Source organism: Condylura cristata, unplaced genomic scaffold, assembly GCF_000260355.1.
Source record: "Condylura cristata isolate star-nosed mole 26May11 unplaced genomic scaffold, ConCri1.0 scaffold00020, whole genome shotgun sequence".
In the NCBI taxonomy this organism is placed as follows: Eukaryota; Metazoa; Chordata; class Mammalia; order Eulipotyphla; family Talpidae; genus Condylura; species Condylura cristata.
The window spans coordinates 15359858-15372228 of NW_004567121.1; the positions used below are offsets into that span (position 1 = coordinate 15359858).

Consider the following 12371-nt stretch of genomic DNA (forward strand, 5'->3'; position numbering starts at 1 on the left):
CCCGCCCGCCTCTCGGCCCCGGACGGCCCGGCTGGGAGGCTCCCATGCCGGACCGCGAAGCTCGGTGAGGGCGCGCGTGGGCGGGCGGGGGCTCAGCCGGCACCATGTCCATGCTGCCCACCTTCGGCTTCACACAGGAGCAAGTGGCGTGCGTGTGCGAGGTGCTGCAGCAGGGCGGCAACATCGAGCGACTGGGCCGTTTCTTGTGGTCGCTGCCGGCCTGCGAGCACCTCCACAAGAATGAAAGCGTGCTCAAGGCCAAGGCGGTGGTGGCCTTCCACCGCGGCAACTTCCGCGAGCTCTACAAGATCCTGGAGAGCCACCAGTTCTCGCCGCACAACCACGCCAAGCTGCAGCAGCTGTGGCTCAAGGCGCACTACATCGAGGCGGAGAAGCTGCGCGGCCGGCCCCTGGGCGCTGTGGGCAAGTACCGCGTGCGCCGCAAATTCCCACTGCCGCGATCCATTTGGGACGGCGAGGAGACCAGCTATTGCTTCAAGGAAAAGAGCCGCAGCGTGCTGCGCGAGTGGTACGCGCATAACCCCTACCCCTCACCCCGCGAGAAGCGCGAGCTGGCGGAGGCCACGGGCCTCACCACCACGCAGGTCAGCAACTGGTTCAAGAACCGGCGGCAGCGCGACCGGGCAGCCGAGGCCAAGGAAAGGTACGAGTAAGTAAAGTTCTGCGCCAACTCCCCTGGGCCCGAGGGATGGGGCTCGCAGGCCTTCCCCAGCCGCCCCGTGAAAAAGGCCTTAAGCGGGCACTCGGTTCCAGACTCTGCCCAACTGCAGCCCAGTCTGACCCAGAGGGCGCTCAGCTCTTTAGGGAGCCGGGGAAGGCTGGGGGTTTGTCTAAAGCGGGCAAGCAATCGGTAAAGTTGTCAGCTAACTCCCTGGTGGTTTGTGGACAGGCAGCGAACTGGGGAATGAGGTGAGATCGTGGGCCTCACTCCTAGTAGCACGGGCATAGCAGGCAGAACCTGATTGACCTCTGAAGGATGAAGAGGTTTCTGCCGAGGATGCATCACGGTTGCGGATTTTGGCGACCCGCTGTGCGAATTTACCAGCACTTGCCGGAACTTCCCCTAGGCCTCATTCAGCTCCAGGCCAAAGTAAGAGTAGGGGGTCAGGACTGGAATTGGAACTTCCCTAACCCGACCTGACTGTGGAGAGGTCTAGTTAAGAAATTCCCTTGCCTGGACATGATAGTTAGAGCCTTTTTTCACCCTACGGAAAGGACCAAGAGGTGAAAAGCTTGGGGAGGAAGTGCTGGCACCCGGGGAGAGGCAGAGAAACACATGCTGTTTTTTGTCTCCCTGGACACATAAGCCATTCCCTGGCCGGACAGGTCGCTCTTCAGACCCTACTCTGGAGGCTAGGTTAGTCCGTCTAGCGTGAGCTGAGAGCGGAAGGGCTGGGAGTGGCTTGTCTTCAGGGAAACAGGACAATTCAGTTCCTGAACTAACTTAACAGTGACCATTAGGCCCTTGTGGCTGGCTGCTGGCCCTGTGACCTCTCAGAACCCCCAATCTGGATGTGGGGGGTAGGGAATGGAAGAGAAACTGATTGTGGGAACAGACTCTAGCCTGCTTACCACAAGACACCTGGAGTGGATGGTATGGGTTGTTGGCTGGCCAGAGTTTGCACGATCAGGGTCACGGTTGGGAGTGCTGAGCCACGGTCCCAAGATCTCTGGAAGTAGAAAGGAAGGTGCATCAGGCTGACCCTGGACTCAGCCTATGAGATTCGGTTATCCAAAATTATGAGGTCTGAACTGCCAGGCCAGTGGGAAGTTTCCTTTCAGGAAAACAGGAAGAAAAGGCCTCAGGAAGCCAGTGAAGAATCTACCCAAGATTTCAAAACCCTAAGTCTGGGTATGTGTCCAGACTGCTGAAGAACTGGGTTCTCAGGCAGAGCTCAGGTATGGGTTGCAAAGCTCTTCAGTTTCTGGATGGCAGAAAAGTCTAGGCCAGGATTCACCATCCCTTCACCCTTTTTTCTCCTTTTCCCCAGGTGCTGCCTTCTAACCCCTCATCTTCTCATCCCCTGCACCATCAGGAAAGGAAGCCCCATATACTTAAGACCTTGTCCCTAGACCCAAGAGGGAGAACCTTCACAAGGCGAGCTAGTTGGGCGCTAGAGGGTAAAGGTTTCCTTAGCTCTAGGAACAAGTCAGTGGCTTCCTTCAAGCAGAAAAAAGGAAAGGGCCAGTGAGAGTCTGGACTTCAAACAGGGTGCTCTCCTAAGACCTAAGATCCCTCCCTCTCCCAGGCAGACCTCTATTCTACAAATTCAGGTTTGAGGAGCTAAGAGTGATCTGAAAATTCAGGCATCCTACTCCCCCCCCACCCCCACCCTCAACCTTGAAATGCCAATAACTCCTTGGGGTGCTGGGGAGGCAGATCACACAGAGGGGGGAAGATATTCAGGAGATTGAGAGGTGACATGTGGGAAGGTATAGAAAGACATGATACAGGGAGAAAGTGGAGAAATGAGATTTTGAGAGACTGAACTGGCAGCAAGAAGCGGCCCAGGCCAGGTCATGAAAATGGTAGAAACTGAAGAGCGGGTCAGCCAGTGCCCACGCAGCTGCTCTGACCCAGGCTGGTGCAAGCTCTGGCTCCAGGCTCAGCAGCCTCGGTTTCCCCGCTGACCTGGGCGCTTTGCTCCTGCACTTGCAGGGAGAACAGCGAGAACTCCAACTCCAACAGCCACAACCCGCTGGCGGCGTCGCTAAACGGCAGCGGCAAATCGGTGCTAGGCAGCTCAGAGGACGAGAAGACGCCGTCGGGGACGCCAGACCACTCCTCGTCCAGCCCCGCGCTGCTGCTCAGCCCGCCGCCGCCGCCCGGGCTGCCGTCGCTGCACAGCCTGGGCCATCCTCCGGGCCCCAGCGCCGTGCCAGTGCCCGTGCCGGGCGGAGGGGGCGCCGACCCGCTGCAGCACCACCACGGCCTGCAGGACTCCATCCTCAACCCCATGTCGGCCAACCTCGTGGACCTGGGCTCCTAGAGCCCCGCCTCCCGCTCGTGCTGGCCGGCGGGCGCCGGGCGCTGGGGACCTAACAGAGACCATGTCGGGAGGGCGCCAGGCGCGGGCGGCCCCACCAGGTACTGACTGACAAACCACAGGCTGAGCAGGCAGAACCGCCGCCCGGCCCGGGGCTCGGCGGTGGACTCTCTGGCTTGGTCTTTGTTTGGCATTTATTTTCAACAAGTTGCTTTTTGAGATCCTTTGGAGGCATCTGACCGGGTCTTGAACCAGGGAAGGGAATAAATTATACACAATTTTCACACTCACCCTATTTCTCTTCTCTCTTCCCTCTCTTCCTCGTTCTTTCTTCCTCTTCCTTTCCATTCCTTCTCCCCTTTCTGCTTGCCACATCCCCTTTGTCTTTGTTGCTCTTCCACATGTCTGGCTTCTCCGACAAAGTTTCTATTTGTCTGCCTTCTCCTCCCTGACACCTCTTGGGGCTCCTGGCTGCTAGATCTGTACCCCTCAGTCTCTCCTCCTGCCTGACCCTCGAATTGCCCTCCTTCACCTCTCACTTGCCTGGGGCTGAGGTGGGAGAGAGAAGAGCAAAGGAAAGACAGGTCTTTGAACTCCGGCCTTGTCCAGAGCCTGCCACACGCACGTGTCAGCTTGGCCCTGGGAGCTAAAGTGAAAGAAAGAGCCACAGCAGCCTCTGCCATTTGCATCTCTCTGTCTCTCTGTGTCTCTGGCTCTCTCACTCTGAGGCCCCACATGGGCTCACCTCTCGCTCCTGGGACCGTGGCCACGTTGTTTCCAGCAGAGCGTGCCTCCCAAGCCTCGGACTTGCCATCTCCCTTTCTGCCCTCATGTGAATGTTCTTCGGGAAATATTTCTGCTTTTATTTTATAATAAAATTAGAAATCATAAATATATATATGGATATACACCACAAGCCCGCTGGCCGGGAGTGCAGTGTGTCTGATTTCCCTACAGGGACTCGACACCCTGGGTGGACCGGTTTTAGGCTGTGACGCCTGAGTGAGTCCCCAAAATCAGGCGATGCAGTCCTATAATTCTAACACATCTTGGTGTCCAGGGGAAAGGACTGAAAACTCTGAAACCCTTTTGCTTGCTAGAGAAGCTCACTGAAGAAGCGGGGAGTTTTGGCCGGCTCGTTTTTGGAGACTCCTCTCCAGCAACAGCCATTGAACAGTGCCCTCTTTCTCCACCTCTGAGGTGGGGGTGGGGTGTGGGAGGCTGTTTGTGTGGAGCATGGGTGCATGTGACTTGTGTTTGGAGATGGTGGGACTGAAGGACCAACTGGGAGGTGCAGTTTCCCTGAAAGACTGACTCTGGTGTGGTCCCACGCTGCAGAACTAGATACTAAGCACCAGCAGGCTGCCTGGTCCCACAGGCAATTTCTGATCCACCTTCCATGCCCAGCTCATGGCTATGGTGCTGAAGCAAAAGTTTCCAAGCTCCGAAATCTGTGGGTTTGGAGTGGAGGTGAAGGGGTGGGGTGCAGAAGAGTCAGAGACTCACTTGGGAAGCTGGTCAGCAGAACACTAGATCTGAATGGGAGCAAGCAGATACTGGGCACTTCTGCAGGTTGTGGTGCCCTTAGGGGCCTTTGGGACTGTACGTTAACCTGAAGCACCCCTACCCTCTGGAGGATCCCACATTGGCAACTCCTTTGGGCTGGTCAAGGCAGGTTCTAAGTAGGCAAAGCACCTCCAGGAGGAGCTTTTCTGTCTCAGATCCCAGGCTGTGATACCAAATAGGTCCCTCCTCCATGACCAGAATGCTAGAGACCAAATGTGCTGGCCCTAACCGGAAGGGCTAGAGGGGCAGAGGTATACTCCTCTGCTCTGAGATCCCCGAGTGTGGAGATCCCCAAGGACGTTCCTCTCTGGTGAAATCAGCGACCACAAAGACCCTTGCACAAGGACTTTTCAAGTGTCAAGGATCCCGAGGGCGACTGGGCGGGCTAGCTTGGCTGGAAGGCTACACCTACCTTCGTTTGTGCTAACCTGGAGACTGAGGGAACCCACCCCCCAGGCGACAAGCCCCGGGAACAACTATCATCCTCCTCCCGGACAGCACAAGCACAAGCACCGGTGAGAAAGCCCGTCCCTGGCAGCCGGCTGCTTCTGCCCGTGGCGGACCTCTGACGACTGGCAGGATTCAGGCACCGACTGCCTGAGGGTCCTGAGTCTGCAAAACTGCCTGTCGCTGCCTGTAGTCACCCAGCCCGGTGGGACAGGCCGGGGCTTACCGCTGGGAAAACAAAGGAGCACAGCAACCCCTGGCGCCACATCACCCCTACTTTCTAGACTCACTCAGGCTCTCTATACCGACTTTCACATGCACACGCACGTTCACAGCTATCATCTAATTCACAAGTACTGAGCACGGTGCATGGCACCAACGCCCTCACTGCCCCAGAGGGAAGGAGCACACAACAATAACAGACTGTCATACACGTGACACACACAGACAGACCCTCAACCCATTTTCACGAACAGTGTCCTGGGGCGAACAAACGCGCTGCTGTGGGCCATATACCCCCCAGCGACCTACACAGATGAGCCCCTCCGCATATGTGCGCTCACACACAACTACACCTCATGCTTCTCCCTAGAAGCATGAAAATGCGCACTCTCCCGGTACCCCTGCCAGCAACGGTTCTTAGCCCATCGACCCGCTGGATCTGGCGTCCTGCTTTTCAGCACAGCTTGCCCAGAAGGCCTGGACGCCCAGTGGCTAAGTCCCCCAAAAGAGACGGTCCTAGGATCCTGAGGCGGCAGCGAGTGAGGGCTCCCCTCGGGCACCTTCTCTCCGAAGGCGCGCAGGTGGGATCCGCCTAAGTTTGCCCGGGAGCTCGCGCTCGCCAGTAGGGGGCGAGCACCTGTCCTGGCGCTCTGCTCCGTAAAGCCGACCCGCTCTGGGAAACTACTTGATGCATCTTCGTCTTTCCCTCCCTTTAGGAAAGCTAAGCCCGAAAACATTTTTCAAATGGGGAAACGATACAGAAGCTCTGAAAATCCAAGCATCTATTCGCCCACTCCATAAATCTAGACAAGCAGTAGTCCTTTCCTCACTCCACTAGACTGAGGGAGAGCGTGTGGCCCCCACCAGAACATTCCAGCGCTCTTAACTTTTGCACAGGTGTTGCCAGGTGAATACAGTCACTCCCCATCAGAGTCCATCAGGGCCCCAGTGACTTATCACCTGCCTCCCACTCCCACATCTCTGTGGTCATCCAAGCCCAGATGGGACCCAAAGGATGCAACTACCGGAAGTGTGAGTTTCCCTTTCTGCTTCCGGAAGGTGGATGCCTTTCTTTTGTTCCCAGGCAGGTGCCACAGCAAGGCAGCAGCCCACTTCCGCTAACCTAACAAAGAAGTTAGAAGAACTCTGACTTCCAGGGCAGCTGACTGACTCATCTGCTTGGGGCATAAACACTGAAGGCTGCTGAGAGCAGGGTAGGCAATGGGGACGCCACACTTCCTCATCAGTTTCGGGAGCCTTTTCCGGTACTTAGGTCAGGCCTGGACCCTAGAGTCCCAAAATCTAAGCCTTCCTGGAGGAAATGGCAAGTCCACCTGGGAGCGGGCGGTGCACCACACCAGAGAAGGTTGAACAGAGCCAGGGAGATCTGGGGAGAGACCACTGGGTAACTCAGTCCCTATTTTCCCCAGTCCTTGTGGAGTATGCTGTTGTGGCCAGAGGGAGTGCTGGGGGGGGGGGGTGGCGGACCTTGGAGTGGAGACTCTGGAGACAGGAAAGGGCAAAGCAGCATCCATGTTCCAGCAGTGCCCACCTCTTACCTGGATGCTACCACAGATCCAGAAAGGAAAGGTGTGATCATTTTGTGTTGAGGGGCAGATGGAGAAGACCTAGGAGGAATTGGGGTACACACTGGCCCTTCTTGTTGTTTTCTCCATCCCACCACTATGACTTCAGGCACTCTGGGCGCAGATACTTAATAACACCAGAGGGGTCCAGTGTGTAGGATGTGAGAAGGCATGAGAATGTGTGAGCACAGTGTGGTGAAAAATTTGCAGGTGAGGAGGTGGACTGGCAGCTTGGCTGTTTCTGTGTAAGAGGTGTGTTTCTGAGCCAGTGTGCTCCAGGGACACGGGGTAGCTGTAATGTCAAGCTAAGCTTGAGGGTTCCCCTGGTAAGCTGAGGTGTTTGGTGGCAGAGGGACCAGCCTCTCCCCTCCCTTGAAACACCTTGACTCAAGTTCATCTGGATTCTTGGGATTGCTGCTGGTGAGCTGGGTGAGCCCAGATGTAGAAAGGATATCTGGGTCGTCCTTGCCCAGCCGGGGAGGTGGAACATAGCCCTAACCTAAAAGACCTCAGGACCCACCGTCAGGGTCCTGCCATAAGTGAGTCTCTTTCTCCTATTCTCTGCAGGTTCTGAAGAGGCTGGAACTCATAATGGTCTCTTCTGGGTTTCAGGGTGGGATCAGAATGGAAAGGGTCAGATTAGGTATCCTCCACCAGGTTGAGTTTTTCACTCCTTCCGCACCAACTCAGTAGTGAGACTGCTTCCCCACCAAGTAGATGCTGGCTCTGAGTTGTCAGTTGCGGGACTTTGGGAAACGTCTCAGTAACATCGCCAGGCTGAGCCAAAGAAGGTACACCTGGTGAGCCCAGCTGCACCCCTGGCTGCCCTGGAAGGCTCCCACAGACCCAAGAGACTAGAACAAGCATGGGGCCATAGAGAAAGGTCTTCTTTAGAAGAGAGGCAGTCCTTGTTCCCGCTTCAGAGCTAAATCGAAAACTACCACCCGCTAAGTAGCTTGTGCCAGCCTGAGCTTCTGGGGCTGCTGAGAGAAACTATCTATGCTCCTAGGCAGTATTAATCCCTGAGGTGCTGGGTGCAAGCCTGGTGGGGCCCGCTTTCTGGAGCCAGTAGCCTGAGCTGTTCCGGAGAAAGAGAATGAGAAATGCTGGGACTTGAGGGCTCGGAAGCCAGAGACCCGGCCCAGTGTAGGGCTGGAGTCTGGGGGCCCCGACGCTCCTGGATGCGCCGAGGGTGACAAAAGTAACCTCAATTCTGTCTTCCCTGGTAGCCAGGCTCAGAGGACTCCATCTCTGCGGCTCTGGAACCTCCAAGTCTGACAGGCGCACACTGCAGGATTCTGCAGTCTTGCCGGCAAGCTACTTCAAGCCTGGCCCCGGCGGAGCAGCCTGACGTCCTGTAAAGAGAATCTACTCAGAATTGTCAGAGCAGTCCCGGGGGGGGGGGGGGGGGGGCCGACCTTGTAAAGTTGCAGACCCTCTATCCCTCTATTTCCTTGCTTCAGGGCTTTTCCAAGGGAGTTGTTGTGCCAACCCGGCGCGCACTCCCAAACGCTCATTTGCTTGCAGAATTACCCGGGTAACTGCCTTGGGCCCTGCTGACTCGCGCACTGGTGACCGAGCAATAGGTCGTAACTGCCATTTCCCGAATGCTTAGTGCGCGTCAGGCACTTTACACACCTGGTGTCTGCTTCATGTTCACTGAGGCCATACAAAGAAGCTATTATTGCTGCCGGATGAAACTAGGACGCCAGGTCCCAGACCGTGACCAGTGTCACCCCCGTGGCCCCGGCAGGACCAGCATTTGAACTGAGTCTCTGAAGCTGCAGTCAGCGCGCGCTCTCCCCAGGATACTCGCTGCGAGAGAGAACGCGCGCGCGCGAGCTGAGCGCGGTCCCCGGATTGGAGCGCGCCTGGTCCCGGGGCCGAGGGTCCGAAACGGGGGAGTGGGTGGGGGGAATGGGAAGCTCCGGAGGAGGTGCGGGGAGTTGCAGGCAGCTCCAAACAGCACCGAGCATTCGAGTGTTATGTACTCGGAGTGGCTCCCGTGGGCGCTGAGGCAGCCTGTGAGAGAGTTGAAACAACCGGAATGATCACTGTTTCCTCGGTGGCCCTCTACTATAAATAGACCTGACCTAGCCTCCAGCACCAGGGCAAGGGCTTTGACCAGTGAGGGCCACTGGAGGGGACAGATGAAGCCTTGGGTCACCCACCCCAACCTGCCTTCCTCCTTACACCCCTTCTGAAACTTTGGCCCCATCTCTGTCATTCTCTTCTGGAAGATGAGGCTGCTGGGGCCCCCTGAGAACAGAAACTGAGTCTTGGCATCTCTGTCTTCTTTTCCCTCCCAACCTCCTCCCACCCCCCAATTATTCAGTAGTAGACAAGATACTTGATCTGGAGGGTAGGGATGGTATACTAAGGTGTCATTCCAATAACATGGTTTGCCTCTGGGTTTTGAGGAGTTATGAAAGGGAGGGCACTTTCCCAATCCTCTCTCCATCTGGCAACCTTATACTTAGCCCCACTGGAAGCCCTCATCCCCTTCAGTTCCTTCTGAGCTAGTTGATTCGCCCAGTTTCAAGATAGTGTATATGAAATACCTGTTGTCCCCAGTCAGAGCCTGAGACACCTGCACTATTGGGGAGGTCACGGGCCCAAGTTACGGTCTACAACCAGTGGTGGGGCATAGAGCAGGCTTCACCAAGAAAGCCTCCACCGAAGTGTGAATCACTCCCTCCTCTACCTCCCCATGATGAGCCATGCTCTGGTGGAGTAGCAGAACAGAGGGAGTCAGAAAGAGAAAAGCCATAGTGCCCAGTTTCTAAGAGCAAAATAATAAAGCTATTCCTGGCATTTATATGGTTGCCTGCAATGGCTTCTCACCTTTCCTACCAATCACGATTATATAGTTAGATGGGAAAGTGAATCTTGACTCCGGTAGGCTAGGCTCAGGACATGTGTCCTACGTGACTTTCCTGAGGTCCCAGAGTTTGTGAAGTTTCTTTCCTCACTATTGTTGAGGTGACTTGTTAAGTTTGGAGTATCTAACAGATACTAGACCAGCCCAAAGATTGTTTCCCTGGGCTGGAGGAAGCATGCAGGGAGACATCAGCCCCTGAAATCACCAGAAGGAATGCCTGAAGAAGTCTCTTCTGACAGGCACTTCCACACACAGGAAGCTTGGGGGCAATGGGCAGAGTCAAGAACTAGAGCTTTGCTCTCTCATTGGACACAGGACCTGTCATTAAGATTCCAAGCAAATGAGTGGAGAGACAGAGATTTCCTCAAAAGGTGATAAGAATTCTGTGGGTGGTTGCAAAAAGGCTGAATGTTTAAAAAAGAAAAAAAAAAAACCCTGGCAAAAATAAGAAAAGACAGGAGACTCCTGTTTACTCTGAAAAACTAGTCCCTAATGTCAGTTAGGAGACACAGATAAAGAAGTCAAGACTCACTCTACCCTTAGAGTGAGTGTAACTCACTCTACTTACACTTGTTAAAGGAATATAATATTAAATTGGTGTCATGTTAAATATTAAGAGGAAGTAGGGAGGAGGGTCAAGAGAGGAGCAAAGAGAAGTCCTCAGACACAAGGTGGACGTCCAGAATGGCTGGAGCTAGGCCACAGTGGGCAGGACAGTGGGCAGGGCCTCCCTCCCTGGGGGCCTGGGTCTGGGAAGGGCCAGGAGAGCAGAGGCTGGGAGTGCCACATCACCCAGATGCACCTGAGATGTCCTGGGCATCAAACCAGAGAGACCAGGAGAGACTGAAAATACTACTGTACCTGTAATCTGCCTCAGGCTCCATGTCTGCACAGCACCGGTCAGTGCTGAGGCAATCATGGCACCTCATGAGGCAAAGAGCGAGAGGCTGACCTATGTGTGACTGGTACAAATAAGTTAAGCTATGAGCTCACCCGCGTAACAATAAATGTTTCTGGTAAGCAGCTGGCTTCTCACAGGATGATTCAAGGACACAGCCTCCTCTATCAGGTGCCTCCAAGTTCCTCCAAGACCTCAGAGTTCTTTGCATTTGTTTGCTAGATGAGTAAGGAGCACAGAGGACAAGTGTGGGAGGTGCAGGTGCCTATCACGTCCACTCATTTCACTGAATGGAGCTGAGTCCTATGACTGACACAACTAGAAGGGAAACTGGGGAACAGAGATACCTGGGGACTAGGAAGAAATCCCAGGAAATGCATTTCTGAGTCTGTGTGAAGAGTGAGCCATCTTCAGTGATTGTAGAGCAGACAGTGTGTTCTATACATTTCCCTTGTTCTATGCATCTGTATATTTACTATTGCAGGTTAAGGCTTGGCTTTGTTTTTTGTCTTGCTTGTTTTTTCTTAATAGAGATACCACCACCTTCTATATCACAAATCACTTTACCTCTCTGAGTCTTGGTTTCCTCATCTACTGTACTGTATATTGATTAGGGAAAGATTCAGCTGGAAATTATCAAAAATCCAAATTAGAGTGGTATAAGCATAACTGAAGATCATTTCCCTCACATACTCAGTGTAGGATTGGCACAGTCAGCTGCCCCCAAACACATGATCTCAGCCTCAGCAGGATGGAGGCAGGAATGAAAAAGAAAGTAAAAGTCATAGGCACGTAGTCTCTTTTAAGAAAAATTTCTAGAAGTTGCCATATTGCTTTTTGGCCACAACCTAGTCACATGATCACACGAAACAGAAAGTATGTGAAGTGTGAGCTTTATTCTGGTGAGGCAGAAAAGCAGTTTTATTGCTGAGGAAGAAAGGGAGAATAAGTATTGAGAAATGCTGCATCTGAATTCACAAGGAGAGGGATTTGGTAACCTCCAGGGCTACATAACGATGCTTCTTGTTTCTATAAAAACAATAACAAGCAAAACAACAGCAAAGTTTAAACAAAAAAAAGTTATTTTATAAACTGTGTTAACAAATACCCATGGCTATTTCACTTGCAAAATGAAAATTCACACCAATAAGCATCTTTATCCCTTCTTCAACCTACAGAATATAGTTGCAGGGTCTTAATGACTATTTACTTAGAGTGGGGACATTTAAATTATTCCCTCATGTATTCATATGGAGATGTTTCCTGGGAAAAAAAAATCAAGAGATTCTGCAACTAATAGGCTATAGAGGACTCCAGAAAAATTTCCCTAACTATGTAGCCATAAAGAATTCCTTCACTTATTAATCCAGCCGGTCCTTTAGCTATCCCTTCATTCAGTAAATATTTACTGAGTACCTCCACCTGCTCGGTATTAGATGTGAGGATATAAATATCATTTTTGCCCATCTTTGTTAATAATAAACTGTAGGCTGGCATATGGCTGTCTGAATATATAACCTTTCCCAACCTCTCTTGTAATAGGGGCCTTGCGACCGTGTTCTCCCCAGAGGAATGAGAGATGATGTGGCTACTTTGAGGCTCACGCAGAAGGTCTCCTACAAGTACTTCCTAGGGCTCTTTCTTCCTTTAAACACACTAAAGCAGCATTAACTCGAGTGGCTTTGAAAGTCATTCACTGAGGGAAAGGAAAAAAAAAATACCGGATGGTTTTGCTCATAGCAGGAATATAATGGACCAGGCGA

At 53.4% G+C, this 12371-nt stretch overlaps 1 protein-coding gene across 1 annotated transcript; it reads left to right on the forward strand.

Moving 5' to 3' along the window:
- Positions 1–3859, forward strand: SIX2 (SIX homeobox 2). The gene is made up of 2 exons (XM_004686236.2): positions 1–664; positions 2681–3859. Exons 1-2 carry the CDS (start codon positions 105–107, stop codon positions 3009–3011), a joined length of 891 nt encoding a protein of 296 aa, XP_004686293.1. The 5' UTR covers positions 1–104; the 3' UTR covers positions 3012–3859.
- Positions 3860–12371: the final 8512 nt, after the last annotated feature.